Source organism: Lampetra planeri, chromosome 32 (genome assembly GCF_965212315.1).
Source record: "Lampetra planeri chromosome 32, kcLamPlan1.2.h2, whole genome shotgun sequence".
Taxonomy (NCBI): domain Eukaryota; kingdom Metazoa; phylum Chordata; class Hyperoartia; order Petromyzontiformes; family Petromyzontidae; genus Lampetra; species Lampetra planeri.
In genome coordinates, this window is record NC_136138.1 from 12,287,587 (window position 1) to 12,300,101 (window position 12,515).

Genomic DNA, 12,515 nt, shown 5'->3' on the forward strand with positions numbered 1-12,515 from the left:
CAAGATCAGTCCAGTTATCACGCACCACTAATGTAAATCGTGGCTGGAAATTGAACCCAGGTCTACGGGTTCATAGTGAAGTGCGCTATGTACCGTTCCACCACTCAATATGTAACACGTAATTATGTACACAATACACAAATACACGCATGCAAGAATACACACACACACACCATAAATCTAGCCAGGTGCCACTGTGCAACGTCAACAGTGGTTGCTCTTTGTAGATTGGCCCCGTCAGAGGAGTGTGGAATCTCCAGCACAGCCTCAGGGCCGCCAACGAAGACCACAGAGTGGCTCGTGTGGGAGTACACGGACACTTTGACCCGGCTTGTTCAGACACACACACACACACGCAGCCTCGCAGGGCGCCCACGTCGACAGTAACCCGACACACGCATGCTGCACACTGCCGACATTCACACAGGCGCCTTCTATGCCGAGCTGTCAAGCCCATTAGGGCAACATTGTGCCCAGTTCTGTGATCGTGGCCCCGGTGGACATGAGAGCACCCTGAGAAATCCTGCGCTCAGCATCATCCATCGCTGCCGATCACAACGCGGCCATTCACAGACCACGCGGGATTCAGCTTCTCGGATCAGAGTCCGATTTCACGTGGCGCGATGCGGTGCGGCTGGGCATGCCGCCTCAATGCACGCCGCCATGTGGAAGGGGAGATGAATCCGGTTGGTTTGTGAGGTTTCTTTTTTGGACCAACAGACCGCGACCTGCTTTATTTTGGAGCTGAAAACCACCCCACAATGCCACTCGGTGGGGGCAGGACGTTGTGAACCATGTCTTACTCGGATTCAGCCAGCAGTCCTTTCCTTGCAAACGCTGAGAAAACGCGATTGTATCATTCAAGGGCTCCTGTGTGGCTGCCAGATTCTATCATCATCATTCAATTCCCAACTACAGCTATCACCATCAGCCAGATCAATCCATTGCTGTATGAACGCCTTCCCAAGCCATCGCCATCTATCACGATTCTGCGATATAATAATCCGCCTGCCAGGTGTAACAGCTGTAAAACAACGCTCGTCTGGCTTCACAAGGGGCAAGCACGAGGCTCGTGTTACACTTGACGCGCAACGTTGTCTCTGCAGTCACTTGCTCACCCCCGCCCCCATCCCCAAGTCCTTTTGTTCCTGTGTACGGGCCGATCTCATAGCTCCATCTCTTTGCTGGTCGTGCTCTCGGACAAACTCTTTCTTCTGGCTACCACGCTCTTGTTAGTCTACCCCCATTGTTAAAACCGTTTAGACCGACGGGTTCCATCGCCGCTTACACATTGACCAAAGCGCTACTCACTGTGTGGTGGCAGTCATGTTTAACAGCTGCGATAAAAACGAGTTTGTTTTTGGAAGCTGTCTGGTGGTTTGACTTGAATCACAGCATCCAGAAGTTGTCCCAAAAATGCAAGGATCGGGCTGCTCACCAGAAGCCCCTCGGGCACAAGTGAGAGCAGCAGTTGGCGATGAAAGTCATACAGTACCGACAAGTCATAATAAGGCTGGGTCTACAATTGCCTTGTCGTGACGGTGCCTACATTAATTGTCACAATCTCAGCTATCCCAGCTGATGGCATTCACCAGGCGGTGTGCACCGAGCCAAGAAGTGTGAAGTCACATCTTGGTATGCAAAGCAAGCGGAAATTCCGGTTTTGTTCAGCTGCCCAAGCCGCTATTTTGCATCAACATTATCAGACTTTGTACGCCGAGTTGAATTGTTCATTGTAAGAGCAGAACTAATCTTGACAAATAAACAATACAGCATGGCACGTTTATAATGAGTGCGCTATACTCCCACTACCTCACAACCCCGACTTGCGTGGCCATAACAAAGAGGAGAGAACTCTTTAGTCAGCACACCGCGACGACTAAACACGGGACCCGTAGTCATAGCTCAACATCGGCGACATCCTGTGCCGAAGTGGTGCCAGCAGAGACGTTTCAATGCCGGGTTGAGTCTCACTTGGCTCTGGCTGGAGTGCAACGAGAATTGACAGCATATACAGTTCACATTTTTACAACGAACAAATGCATTACCTTCTCTAGGAGTGGAACTTATTTTATTGACTCCAGGAGGGACGATGAGCTGTGTTAAACTCCAGACCGAGATTATAATTGCCGACGTTCGGATTGCGAGTCAAACGTTTGGCACGCGTCCCATGAATTTAGTTGCAATGGGTCATGGACAAAAGTGTGCGTACCCTATGAAGTATCAGGGCCTGCCACATCTACCACATCAAAATGTAGTTCAGGTCAATAACAGGGTTTGCTCAGATGATCGCAAACACCCCGAGGAGCGGCTCGAGCAGAGCTGAACAGTGCACAGCGGCGCGTGAAGGGGCCCCGCTAGTTGGATGAACAAAAGGTGGCGACACTTGTCGTTCCAAAAAACATCCTCTCGACCACGGAACTTGAGGCAAGTGCACTCAACGAGAGTGACATCCGCCAGTGGTAAACAAGCTGTTTCATAACTTGTGTTATTGTTGACACCGTCGTTATGAGAGTCAAGCCAGCGGGTCCCGTATCTCCACTGTTGTTTCATCGCAAAGTGGTCCCTTCCCTTATCAGCCCGAGTGCAATGATGAGCCGAGTCGATGCCCAACCAGGATTTGATTTCGCAGCCTTCCGATTGTGAGTCTAGCAGTGTAGCTGCAAGGCAAAGCATTTTAAATCAATGTTATTCCTTTACCGCTTTGCAGCTCACTTTCCATCTTATTAGCATCGCCCTTTCGGCGTCTACAATGATAAGCGGCGTCTTAATGCTAATTTGAGCAAGCAGAAACCTTGAAAAAAAGTTGACTTTCTGTATTTCAAGTGGAAGGTCATGAATACAAATGACGCTCATGTGTCAACTAAGCCCATCAACCACCTAGGAAATGCAAAGTGAACGAATATGATTTTGCTTAAAGTCAGCAGTTGACATCCTAGATAGACCATGGAAATGTGAAATTTCTACCAGTGGCTCAGAGCCTCCAATTGAGAGGAGCACAGTCAAAAGGTCGTTTTAACAGGCATACGCTCAAGCTCGTCTTCTTTTCCTGCGATCTCAAGGGATCTTAATACAGGACAGTAATACTAGTGGCGATACCTTTGTCAATATACTGCTGGACGAAGGCGTCCCCCTGGCCATATCCGTCATAGGGGTTTGTTGGACCATACTTCACCACACTGGTCAGTGCAGGTTCGTGAAGTGAGGCGCTCAGGACCGGTTCAGCTATCGCTCGCTACTGTTCTTAGCTGCGACCGTAAATTCAACTCCAGTAGCCAGGTTCTGAGCGGTGCACGAAGAACTATGCTGCACCGCTCCCCGAGACCAGTTCAGATGTCATTCACCAGTGGCCATTCGATGACTGGGAATTCAACTCAGGAGGTGCATAGTTCAGTGCAGACACAACATTGTATTCGCGACGCATGGCGTCATAACGGCAGGTGCTCATTTCGCATGCATCGTGGCACTGCAGCGCACCGCAGAGAGACGTGCGTTGAACAGCACTCGTGTATTACACAAGCAGCGTGGCCGGTGCTTAAGACGCCGATTGAGTTACAAAGACAATGGCATTTAAGGCAATAGAAGAGAATGGTTTCCAACCATCAGTGGTGGCTAAACACAGGTGCACGAGAGCAAGTGTCGGGTAACCATTTGCAGCGTACAGAAGGCCTCTTATCCATTGTAATGCGGGGGATCAATTTCGCATATCCTATTATCCGTGGTTAGGAACATTTGCGGAAAATAGGAGTGGTGGCTAATAGGGTCAAGGATGAGAGCTCCGGTCCTGCAGTCAGTCCAAAGACGAGTTCCTGTGTTGTCCTCGAGTCTTTAGAAGCGACGTGCTGTAATGTATTCCTGTCTTGGATGTTTTTGACTGTAATGTAAGTACTGTTCAGTAAAACGGGGGAAAGGTGCAGGCCTGCAATTGCCTGCTCAAGTCACTGCTGACAGAAGGGCCTCCACGAGATGAAAGGTGGGAGTACTCACATTTTACCCCACCTCTCGCGCCATGCCCATAGACGGAGCGCGGTCTACCCATTGACACCGATGGGTGGGTGGACATGCGCTGGGGAGGGGGGGTGAGGATTTACACTAACAACACAAGCCTATTGTTGTCGGCGGGCACGTTAGCTTCACATAAAAGCAACAGTGGCAATGTTTATACAGATCGCCAAAAGCCCACATGCACATCCTGCAGCTACTGCTGGGTAAGCAGTAAGCACGGTGTGTAAAACTGCCGCTCTTATTCGTGGTGCGAGTCGGTGTGCAGCGTTGACAAGTGTTCACTGTGCAAATGTTTAAACGCGATAATAGGTCCATGACCATGGCTGTTATCGCTACATTGTCCGATATGACCTTTGCTAATTACAGCCCGATCGCACATGGTTGAATAATGGGTGCACCCTGCATTCTGGGGTCCCTTACAAGAAGAGGCAGAACCACACACACACGTCTCGTGGAGACGTGGCATGGTGCCACCGAGCGGTTGCCCAGCACCCTTCGGAGGTTTTCCCAAAACCACCACGAAGCCAACATGTAGCATTGCACAGGATATTGGTACTTATCCCAATACCACCACAAAACTAACATGCAGCATTGCATAGGATATTGGTACTTATCCCAATACCACCACAAAGCTAACATGCAGCATTGCACAGGATATTGGTACTTATCCCAATACCACCACAAAGCTAACATGCAGCATTGCACAGGATATTGGTACTTATCCCAATACCACCACAAAGCTAACATGTAGCATGGCACAGGATATCGGTACTTATCCCAACAAGGACGGTAGACTGGAAATGCAGGGACATAATGGTCGCTCACCCAGTCTACTACACAGGTGAGATCGACTGAACCCTAGACTCCAAGGGTGGGACCACACTCAATGCAATCGATCACCGCATGCACACAACTAAAACCAACTACTGTATTGTACTGTGCATGTAAAAAAACCCGACAACTATATTTATTTCACCAGGTAAGGCCCACTTAGATATACAGCTCTTGTTCAGAAGCGACCTGGCCACAGACGATATAGCGCAACGAAGTGGCTTATCATGTTGAAATGTATACCGGCCAAATACTTTAAACGCATTTTTCTAAATGTGGAGAGAAAAACTGGAGGACCGGAGAAAAATCCACACGACGACGGGGAGAGACACGCAAACTCCAAATATACAGGCATCAGGGTCGGGATCGAACCCACGACCTCCTGTATACTCTGAGAGGTCGTTAACATCTCCTAGCCACCGTGGTGCCCAAAATATACGGTAATAATAACCTTTGCAGCTACTGGATTCAAAGAGACTCCGGGCACATCTCTAACAAGTGTTTGGTCACTGTTTACAATGTAAACACTTGCAAAAAATACATGTAGAGCAGCCCATGTGGTCAATCCACTGCTCGATGAGATGCCTCCCAACGTCAATGTCGTGGGGGTTATATCTCAACATGGTGCTTAGTAAAATTCATGTTGCTGCACAGCTCTCTCCTGCACACTCCGCAGCCCCGCAGGAGTGTATAGCACCGGCGTCTTTCTGGATGGTGGTTGAATTGGTCATAAGCACATCATGTATATATCTACACCCAACGCAAACTCTAAACACATGCACAAAACGACACGTGGGTGCGTATGCATACACGACACTGTGCTGCACGTGCAGTATTGTGTCTGCATATTCAACCTATGGGCAATGGTGGCGTGGCGGTGAACACACCTCGCTACAATGCCGAATACTCTCCGACTCTACCTCGTCAGATTCCCAAGCCACGCGCACGACGCAAGTGACAATATTAACCCGACCATGGCAGAATCAAAATATAGATTTATGCTGGAGGAATCCGATGGGCTATAACGCTCTTTTTCACAGATGCCGAGTAGGGGCGGTTAAGAGCGTTACAACAACAGGACATGCACGAGGTCAATCCAGCCTAGGTTGTGCCCCTATTGCAGTGTTCGCCACGCAATGCTCCAACGTATCCAGTGGGACTCAAGAGACGTTCAATAGCCACTTGCCCAGAACATGACTTTGGCACCAGCAAGCGATGTCAGTTTATTTTAACCACTCAACAGTGGGCAGTGATCCAGCACAAAGCACATTTGCAGACCATATGCAAATAGATTTATTCTGAGATAATTATGTACATGAACATTTTTTAAGACTGTAGATGTAAAAGGCATGTTTATTCATTGTTGTGGAAGGTGCCACAAACTGTCATGTCATCATTGCATGTATATATTCATCAAGACAAATTATGTCAATGCTCGAGTCAATGTGGGACGCGGAGCTCACATAAATTAGTGTCTCTGAGGCACTCGGGACAACCACTGTTTATCTTGCCACAACGTGGGACTTGTTGTTGTATCCCACGGAGAGTGGCTGACCAGTACATTGACAACGCCAAAATGCCTCCCTTCATTCAATGGAATGAGCCATACACCCCCAATAGCAAGACTTAAAAAACAATAATGCAAAATAATAAACTGGAGTGTAGTTCAATGCCAATTCTTCAAGAAAAATGTCCAAGTCTTAAGAATAATTTTCAAGAGGGTCATGATTTGGAATGGTTGGCCAATCAATTTCGAATGTTTGACCAATCATTTTTTCATATTTGCAGAAGGTCGATCATTTCGAGTGGGATGGAGAAAGCCTGCATATGGTGCAGATGAAGCAAACATTCTTATTCCAAACATTTGATCAAATCCTACACAGACATGGCGGTCCCATCTTTAGGTGATCCACCAACCCACATCGACATCACTGCATTCGAGGCACCTTTTCCATAACGCGCAGGTAATCGATTCTTGACACTCGAGACGTAAGATTCCATGAGGGCCTCTGTACGAGACCTCCCGAACCAGTCGGCTAACAAACGTAAGAGACAAATAACGAACCCAGGCGCTCCACGACTTGGCTGACTCCTCCACTGCCACTCTCACCTTTGCTGGCCAGGTACTGCTGCTGCAGCTTCACTGTGCGTCGTGCGCTCAGCTCCTGGAAGTAGTTGGAGTCTGGCCCTGGGCGGTCGGTGCCCGACGCCTCTGTGGAGCTGTCAAAGCTCTCTCCTCGCTGCAGGAGTTGTCCCGAGTCGTAGAGTTCCGTCAGGAGACACTCCACCAACTGCATGGAGCCAGGCCCCATGTCTCCACGTCCTGACCCAGGGGAGGTTGAGGACACCCCGTGTTGGTCTCCTCCCGCTGCTGCTCCTGATGATGGTGGTGGTCCTCCTGAGATAGATGATCTGGAATGTTCACGCCTGGACCCGAATGAAGCTTGCCTCTTCGTCTGATGGTGAGGTGGATCAGCAGCAGCAGCAGCAGCAGCTGCTTCATGGTGGTGTTGCTGATTGCGCTGGTGCATGAGCAGGAGGTGGTGGTGGTGCCGGGCTTGGTGGTGGTGCCACTGCTCAGAGTCGTACTGAGGATCGCCCCATGGAGGGGTGACCGCTCCGCACACGCCGCTCCCGTCCGTGAACTGCATCGCCAGCTCCCGCAGCGTCACTGGAGCAGCAGCAGCGGCAGCGGGTCTGGGGGAATGTGAGCCACCACCACCTCCACAGTCACTCGTGCCGTTGATGGCAGCTCTGGGTCGTCCTGACATCGTCTTCTCTTCTCGGCTTCCCTGGGCAGCAGCGACATCGCTTCGCTGGCCGTGGCGACCCCACGGGGGGGTCAAGGTGGAGCCTCCGACTCCTCCGCCAACACCAACAGCAGCAGCAGCAGCAGCAGCGACTCCACCGCCAACTCCCCCCCCCACAGGGTCCTGGCTCGGGGACACGGAGTTGACGAACGAGTCGAGAGAACACTCCTCGAGCGAGTCGGCGTCTGAATGTTGATGGTCGCCGTCGTCGAGGTGAATGAGAGTCAGCTCGAGATCTTGGCTCAACACGGCGGCGGTGGTAGCAGAAACATCAGACTTGAGGCTCAGAGCCGGAGCGGACGAGTGACTGGCCATGGCTATGCAGGTGGCGGCATCCTTGCGCCCACAGACGCGTCGTAGACTGACAGTCAACTCCCTCGAGTCTGAGAGTAGTAATGTCACAGAGGCAGGTGTGCTGCTCCTCTCGAGGCAGGGGTGGTCTAATGACTGTAGACAAGTTGGCAGCGGCACTATTGAAGTTACACCAGTTTAGAGAACGCAGCGTGTTAACACACAGGTATCTCACGCAGAGACAAATAGATATACAGTACTAACGAGAGACACGCACGCCGACTGACACACAGACCCAGAGACAGCTGCTACACACGCCGACAAAGAAATGATCGACAGGGAGACAGACAGAGACAGCGAGAGACACACGGGCTCGGCTCGAGACAAACACATAGACACGGCCACTCAGGCGAGAGAGAGAGAAGTTAAACAACGCTGTAGGTGTGTGCTGCCCAGTGTTGACGTGGATAGCAGCAGCAGCAGGTGAGAGGGAGCGCGCGGGTTCCGGGTTGACACCGGGACCCGACTCGCTCCGCGGTCTCCTCCGGCCACAGCCTCCTGGGCGGGACCTCTCGACATGTAAATAAATAAATAAACAACTCGCGTTCTCATTGAGGCTACTCCGCCACGTAACTTCCAAACAATATGAGCCATTGCAACATCGTCAGGATTATCATTATGACAGTGGCGGTGTCCATACGTGTTGGCAACGCGGTGTATTTTGCAGCTACAAGTTTATGAAAATTGCTTAGACGTAGATTAATGGTTACATGTACATATACATGTGCAGTACACACTTAAACGTAACAAGGATGTTGCTGGTGAAGTTGGGAAATGATGTAATGTCCACGTTAAGTTATTTTTGGCTCTGTGCTTAAGTGTTTATTTAGCAATACAGTAGCTCCTTTTTAAAAGCTAGTTGTTCGTTAAGATTGCATACGTGGTGTGTGCATATACACGTGTTTGTGTTGTTCATGCTAACTAAATATATACAAAATACGAATAATGTACTTCCTACACAGTAACAGCACATCCAACACCACTATACTCTATCGAACAGTAATTTAACACACACGCACAAGAACAGTAGTTTAACACACACACACGCACAATAACAATAGTTTAACACACACACACAAGAACAATAGTTTAACACGCACACGCACAAGAACAATAGTTTAACACACACACAAGAACAATAGTTTAACACGCACACGCACAAGAACAATAGTTTAACACACACACAAGAACAATAGTTTAACACGCACAAGAGCAGTAGTTTAACACACACACGCACAAGAACAGTAGTTTAACACACACACACGCACAAGAACAATAGTTTAACACGCACACGCACAAGAACAATAGTTTAACACACACACAAGAACAATAGTTTAACACACACAAGAGCAGTAGTTTAACACACACACGCACAAGAACAGTAGTTTAACACACACACACGCACAAGAACAATAGTTTAACACACACACGCGCACAAGAACAATAGTTTAACACACACACACGCACAAGAACAATCGTTTAACACACACACACGCACAAGAACAATCGTTTAACACACACGCACAAGAACAATAGTTTAACACACACGCGCACACACACAAGAACAATCGTTTAACACACACACAAGAACAATAGCTTAACACACACAAGAACAATAGTTTAACACACACAAGAACAATAGTTTAACACACATGCGCACAAGAACAATAGTTTAACACACACACAAGAACAGTAATTTAACACACACACATAAGAACAGTAATTTAACACACACACATAAGAACAGTAATTTAACACACACACGCAAGAACAGTAATTTAACACACACGCGCACAAGAACAATAGTTTAACACACAAAGCTGCGACAATGAGTGGCCGTGGTGGTCTTGCGAGGCTATTCTGGACGCCGCTACAGTGTGCATTCTTGGAGGTGTGTGATCAGCCCCATCGTGTGTCATGTCAATACCGTGTGCGTCTTGTTCGCATTGGGCAACACCGGCTGCGCGATTAGCCATTGAACACTCCTCATGGCGACAAAATAGCTGGCGTAGAATATTCATGCAGTCCTGTTTTGTATAATTCATAATACGGTGCAGTACTGTACTATAAATTCGCAACCCCTTTGTTAATCCACTGCTGGATGATGGTATCGTGGTGGGTGGGGGGGGATCACCATACTTTATGTTGGCGAGATGTGGGCTGGCCAAGGGTCGGGAAAGAGTAACGTGGGGGGAACGTTCTGCAAGACGTGGCCGGGCACTGAACTCAGGTTGGCCAGGTTCATAGCGCAGTGTGCCAACCACTGCGCCACCTACTTCTCTCGTTCAAGGGCTCTCAATAGCTTGTTGTTCTCCACGTCTTTATCTGGGAAACACAGCGTGCCCTTTAAAACAAGGCGCGTATACTCAATGGGTTCTCACACCTCGTTGAAATAAAGGAGATACATTTATTTATTTTTGCCACAGTGGTACTATAAAACTGAAAACAATCATTTCAAATATTCACCTGTAGAATTACAAGGTCTTCGAATATGTGCCATAATTGCATAACCTAACTCATATATTGTAGGACTCGTTGCACTAAGATATATCCCACCACGTTTCCTGAAATATGCATACAGTACACACATTGTTACATCGAACAATTAACACTTGCGTGTTCAAGGGACGACCTGGCACCGTCACAGTAATGTGTAATTTCCACCAATGGCTCGGTCGCCCATGAGAGTTAACTCACGCTCGCTTCAACACGGGTAAGCTTTGAATAGTCCAAGAGGCGTCGTCACGGTATAGTGGTGGATGTGGTACCCATTGACGAGGCTATACCGCCCCCAAGAGAGATGTATCCAACTACCAACTGCGTGTACCTCATGGTCGAGTAAGAGCCAAGTCCGACCGAAAGTATTAAAGTAGGTGTGAGCGCACGACGGGATGGTGTGGCCAGAACCACGCCCGGCCGCCTTTGTCTCCCCAATAGCGATGTTTAAACCTCGCCCAGACCATGACGTAAGGCCGAATAGACCTCGGGGAGCCCAAGGACCGGCATCAGTTCTGATATTCGGCACGGATTAGCTGCACTCAAACTCAGGGCGCAATACGCTAACCATTGCACCACCACTCCCCGGCGTATGCACATTTATCCCACGACAAACATAGTTTAGCAGTCACAGGGAATAACGCCATCTCAGCAACACACCTGCAGTCCGGCACTTTGCAGGCAAGGGTTGGTGGATCACGTACGTTCGTGAAACTCCCCAACCTGCTGGGCTGCGAGGAGGCCAGGATGGCAGTACAGCAAGTGGGTTGTGAACTTGTCCCTGCATACGTGCAAGGGCTACCCCCCTCGTATGCGTGCGTTTTCTCCGGGGACTCTGGATTCCTCCCACACACAGCCACGACATACCAATGCAGGGCCCTCTCGACCAATTGCTGTTGTTCGGGTTTTTAAACCTGCTCGGCGAGCTCTGTGAATGCGTCATTTACCGCCTGACAATGGCCGATTGTGAAGCACGTGGGAGAGTGACGAGTTCGTTCCACGTGAGAGTGCACATGGGCTGCTGTTATAAGCTGTGAGATGTTGTGTGTGTGTGTTTTGCGTTACTCTTGCAAAGTTGGGTCTGAGAACACAAGGATACCACAGGGAAGCGGGTCGGTAGCCAGAACCGGCGCCAACAATTGCCTAAGCTCTGTGATCATATAATCATTGTGAAGGAGCAAATACGACGCTGTTTGTTCAACACGTAGTAGGCTTTCGCGACCAATATCATCCATAATATATGTTGTTTTGGGTTAGATCGCGTGAATATGAATGTGTCGTTAAATCCGCCACCACCACCCGACACAGCTTGCTGTAATTAGTGGCGAAATTCGTACTCAGATTGCAAATGTTGTGGATTTGCTCTCCAACCCACCGGTGTGCTGTACTCGTAACGAATTGGCACGTTCTGTTTACGTGGCAAGCTTTGCTAATTGGCTGTGTCGGGTGGTGGCGGGTTTAACGACACATGTATATATTTACGCGATCTAACCCAAAAACCTATACTATGGACATAGCTTGGTTTTAAAATAAATACATATTGAATCGCGCCCGAACGTAAGATAGTAATTACACATTATCATTGTTGTCTTGTAAGACGCCTTGGGCTGTGTTCCGGACTGTCCGAAAGGAGTTTGTAGCTTCGTCAATGGAGGGGGGGGGGACTTTGAAATCACGATCAATCATGTATCACTCCAAATCATGTATTCATGTATCACACCAAATAATAATTCCTGCAGTCACGAAAGTTCTAAAATTAAGAATGTATCACTCCTGACCATGTCGCCACATTATGTAGATAATCTGGTGTCTGGGACCTCACGCATAACTTACTTATTTAGTAGGTAAATTTTTATACGGAGTTTTATCAGGTGGGAACTCAAGGCCAGGCTCGTGCCATTTGCAAGTGACCTGGGCCACCGAGCGCGTCATACGGTGACAGATCGCAGTGAAGAGAGACAGGGCTTCATCTTCTTGGTTCTTTCGGTAAAGTCACGTAGAAGGGAGGTAATAAAATAATAA

General features: G+C 48.8%; 1 protein-coding gene across 1 annotated transcript in view; it reads right to left on the reverse strand.

Annotated features, from left to right (window-relative positions):
* TBC1D30 (TBC1 domain family member 30) overlaps nucleotides 1-8,497 on the reverse strand; it is a 45,618-nt gene extending 37,121 nt beyond the window's left edge. The window contains exon 1 of the mRNA XM_078609817.1: nucleotides 6,947-8,497. Within this exon, the coding sequence (XP_078465943.1) occupies nucleotides 6,947-7,961 (1,015 nt within the window). The 5' untranslated portion in view covers nucleotides 7,962-8,497. The remainder of the gene's footprint in view (nucleotides 1-6,946) is intronic.
* Between the last annotated feature and the right edge of the window lie 4,018 nt (nucleotides 8,498-12,515).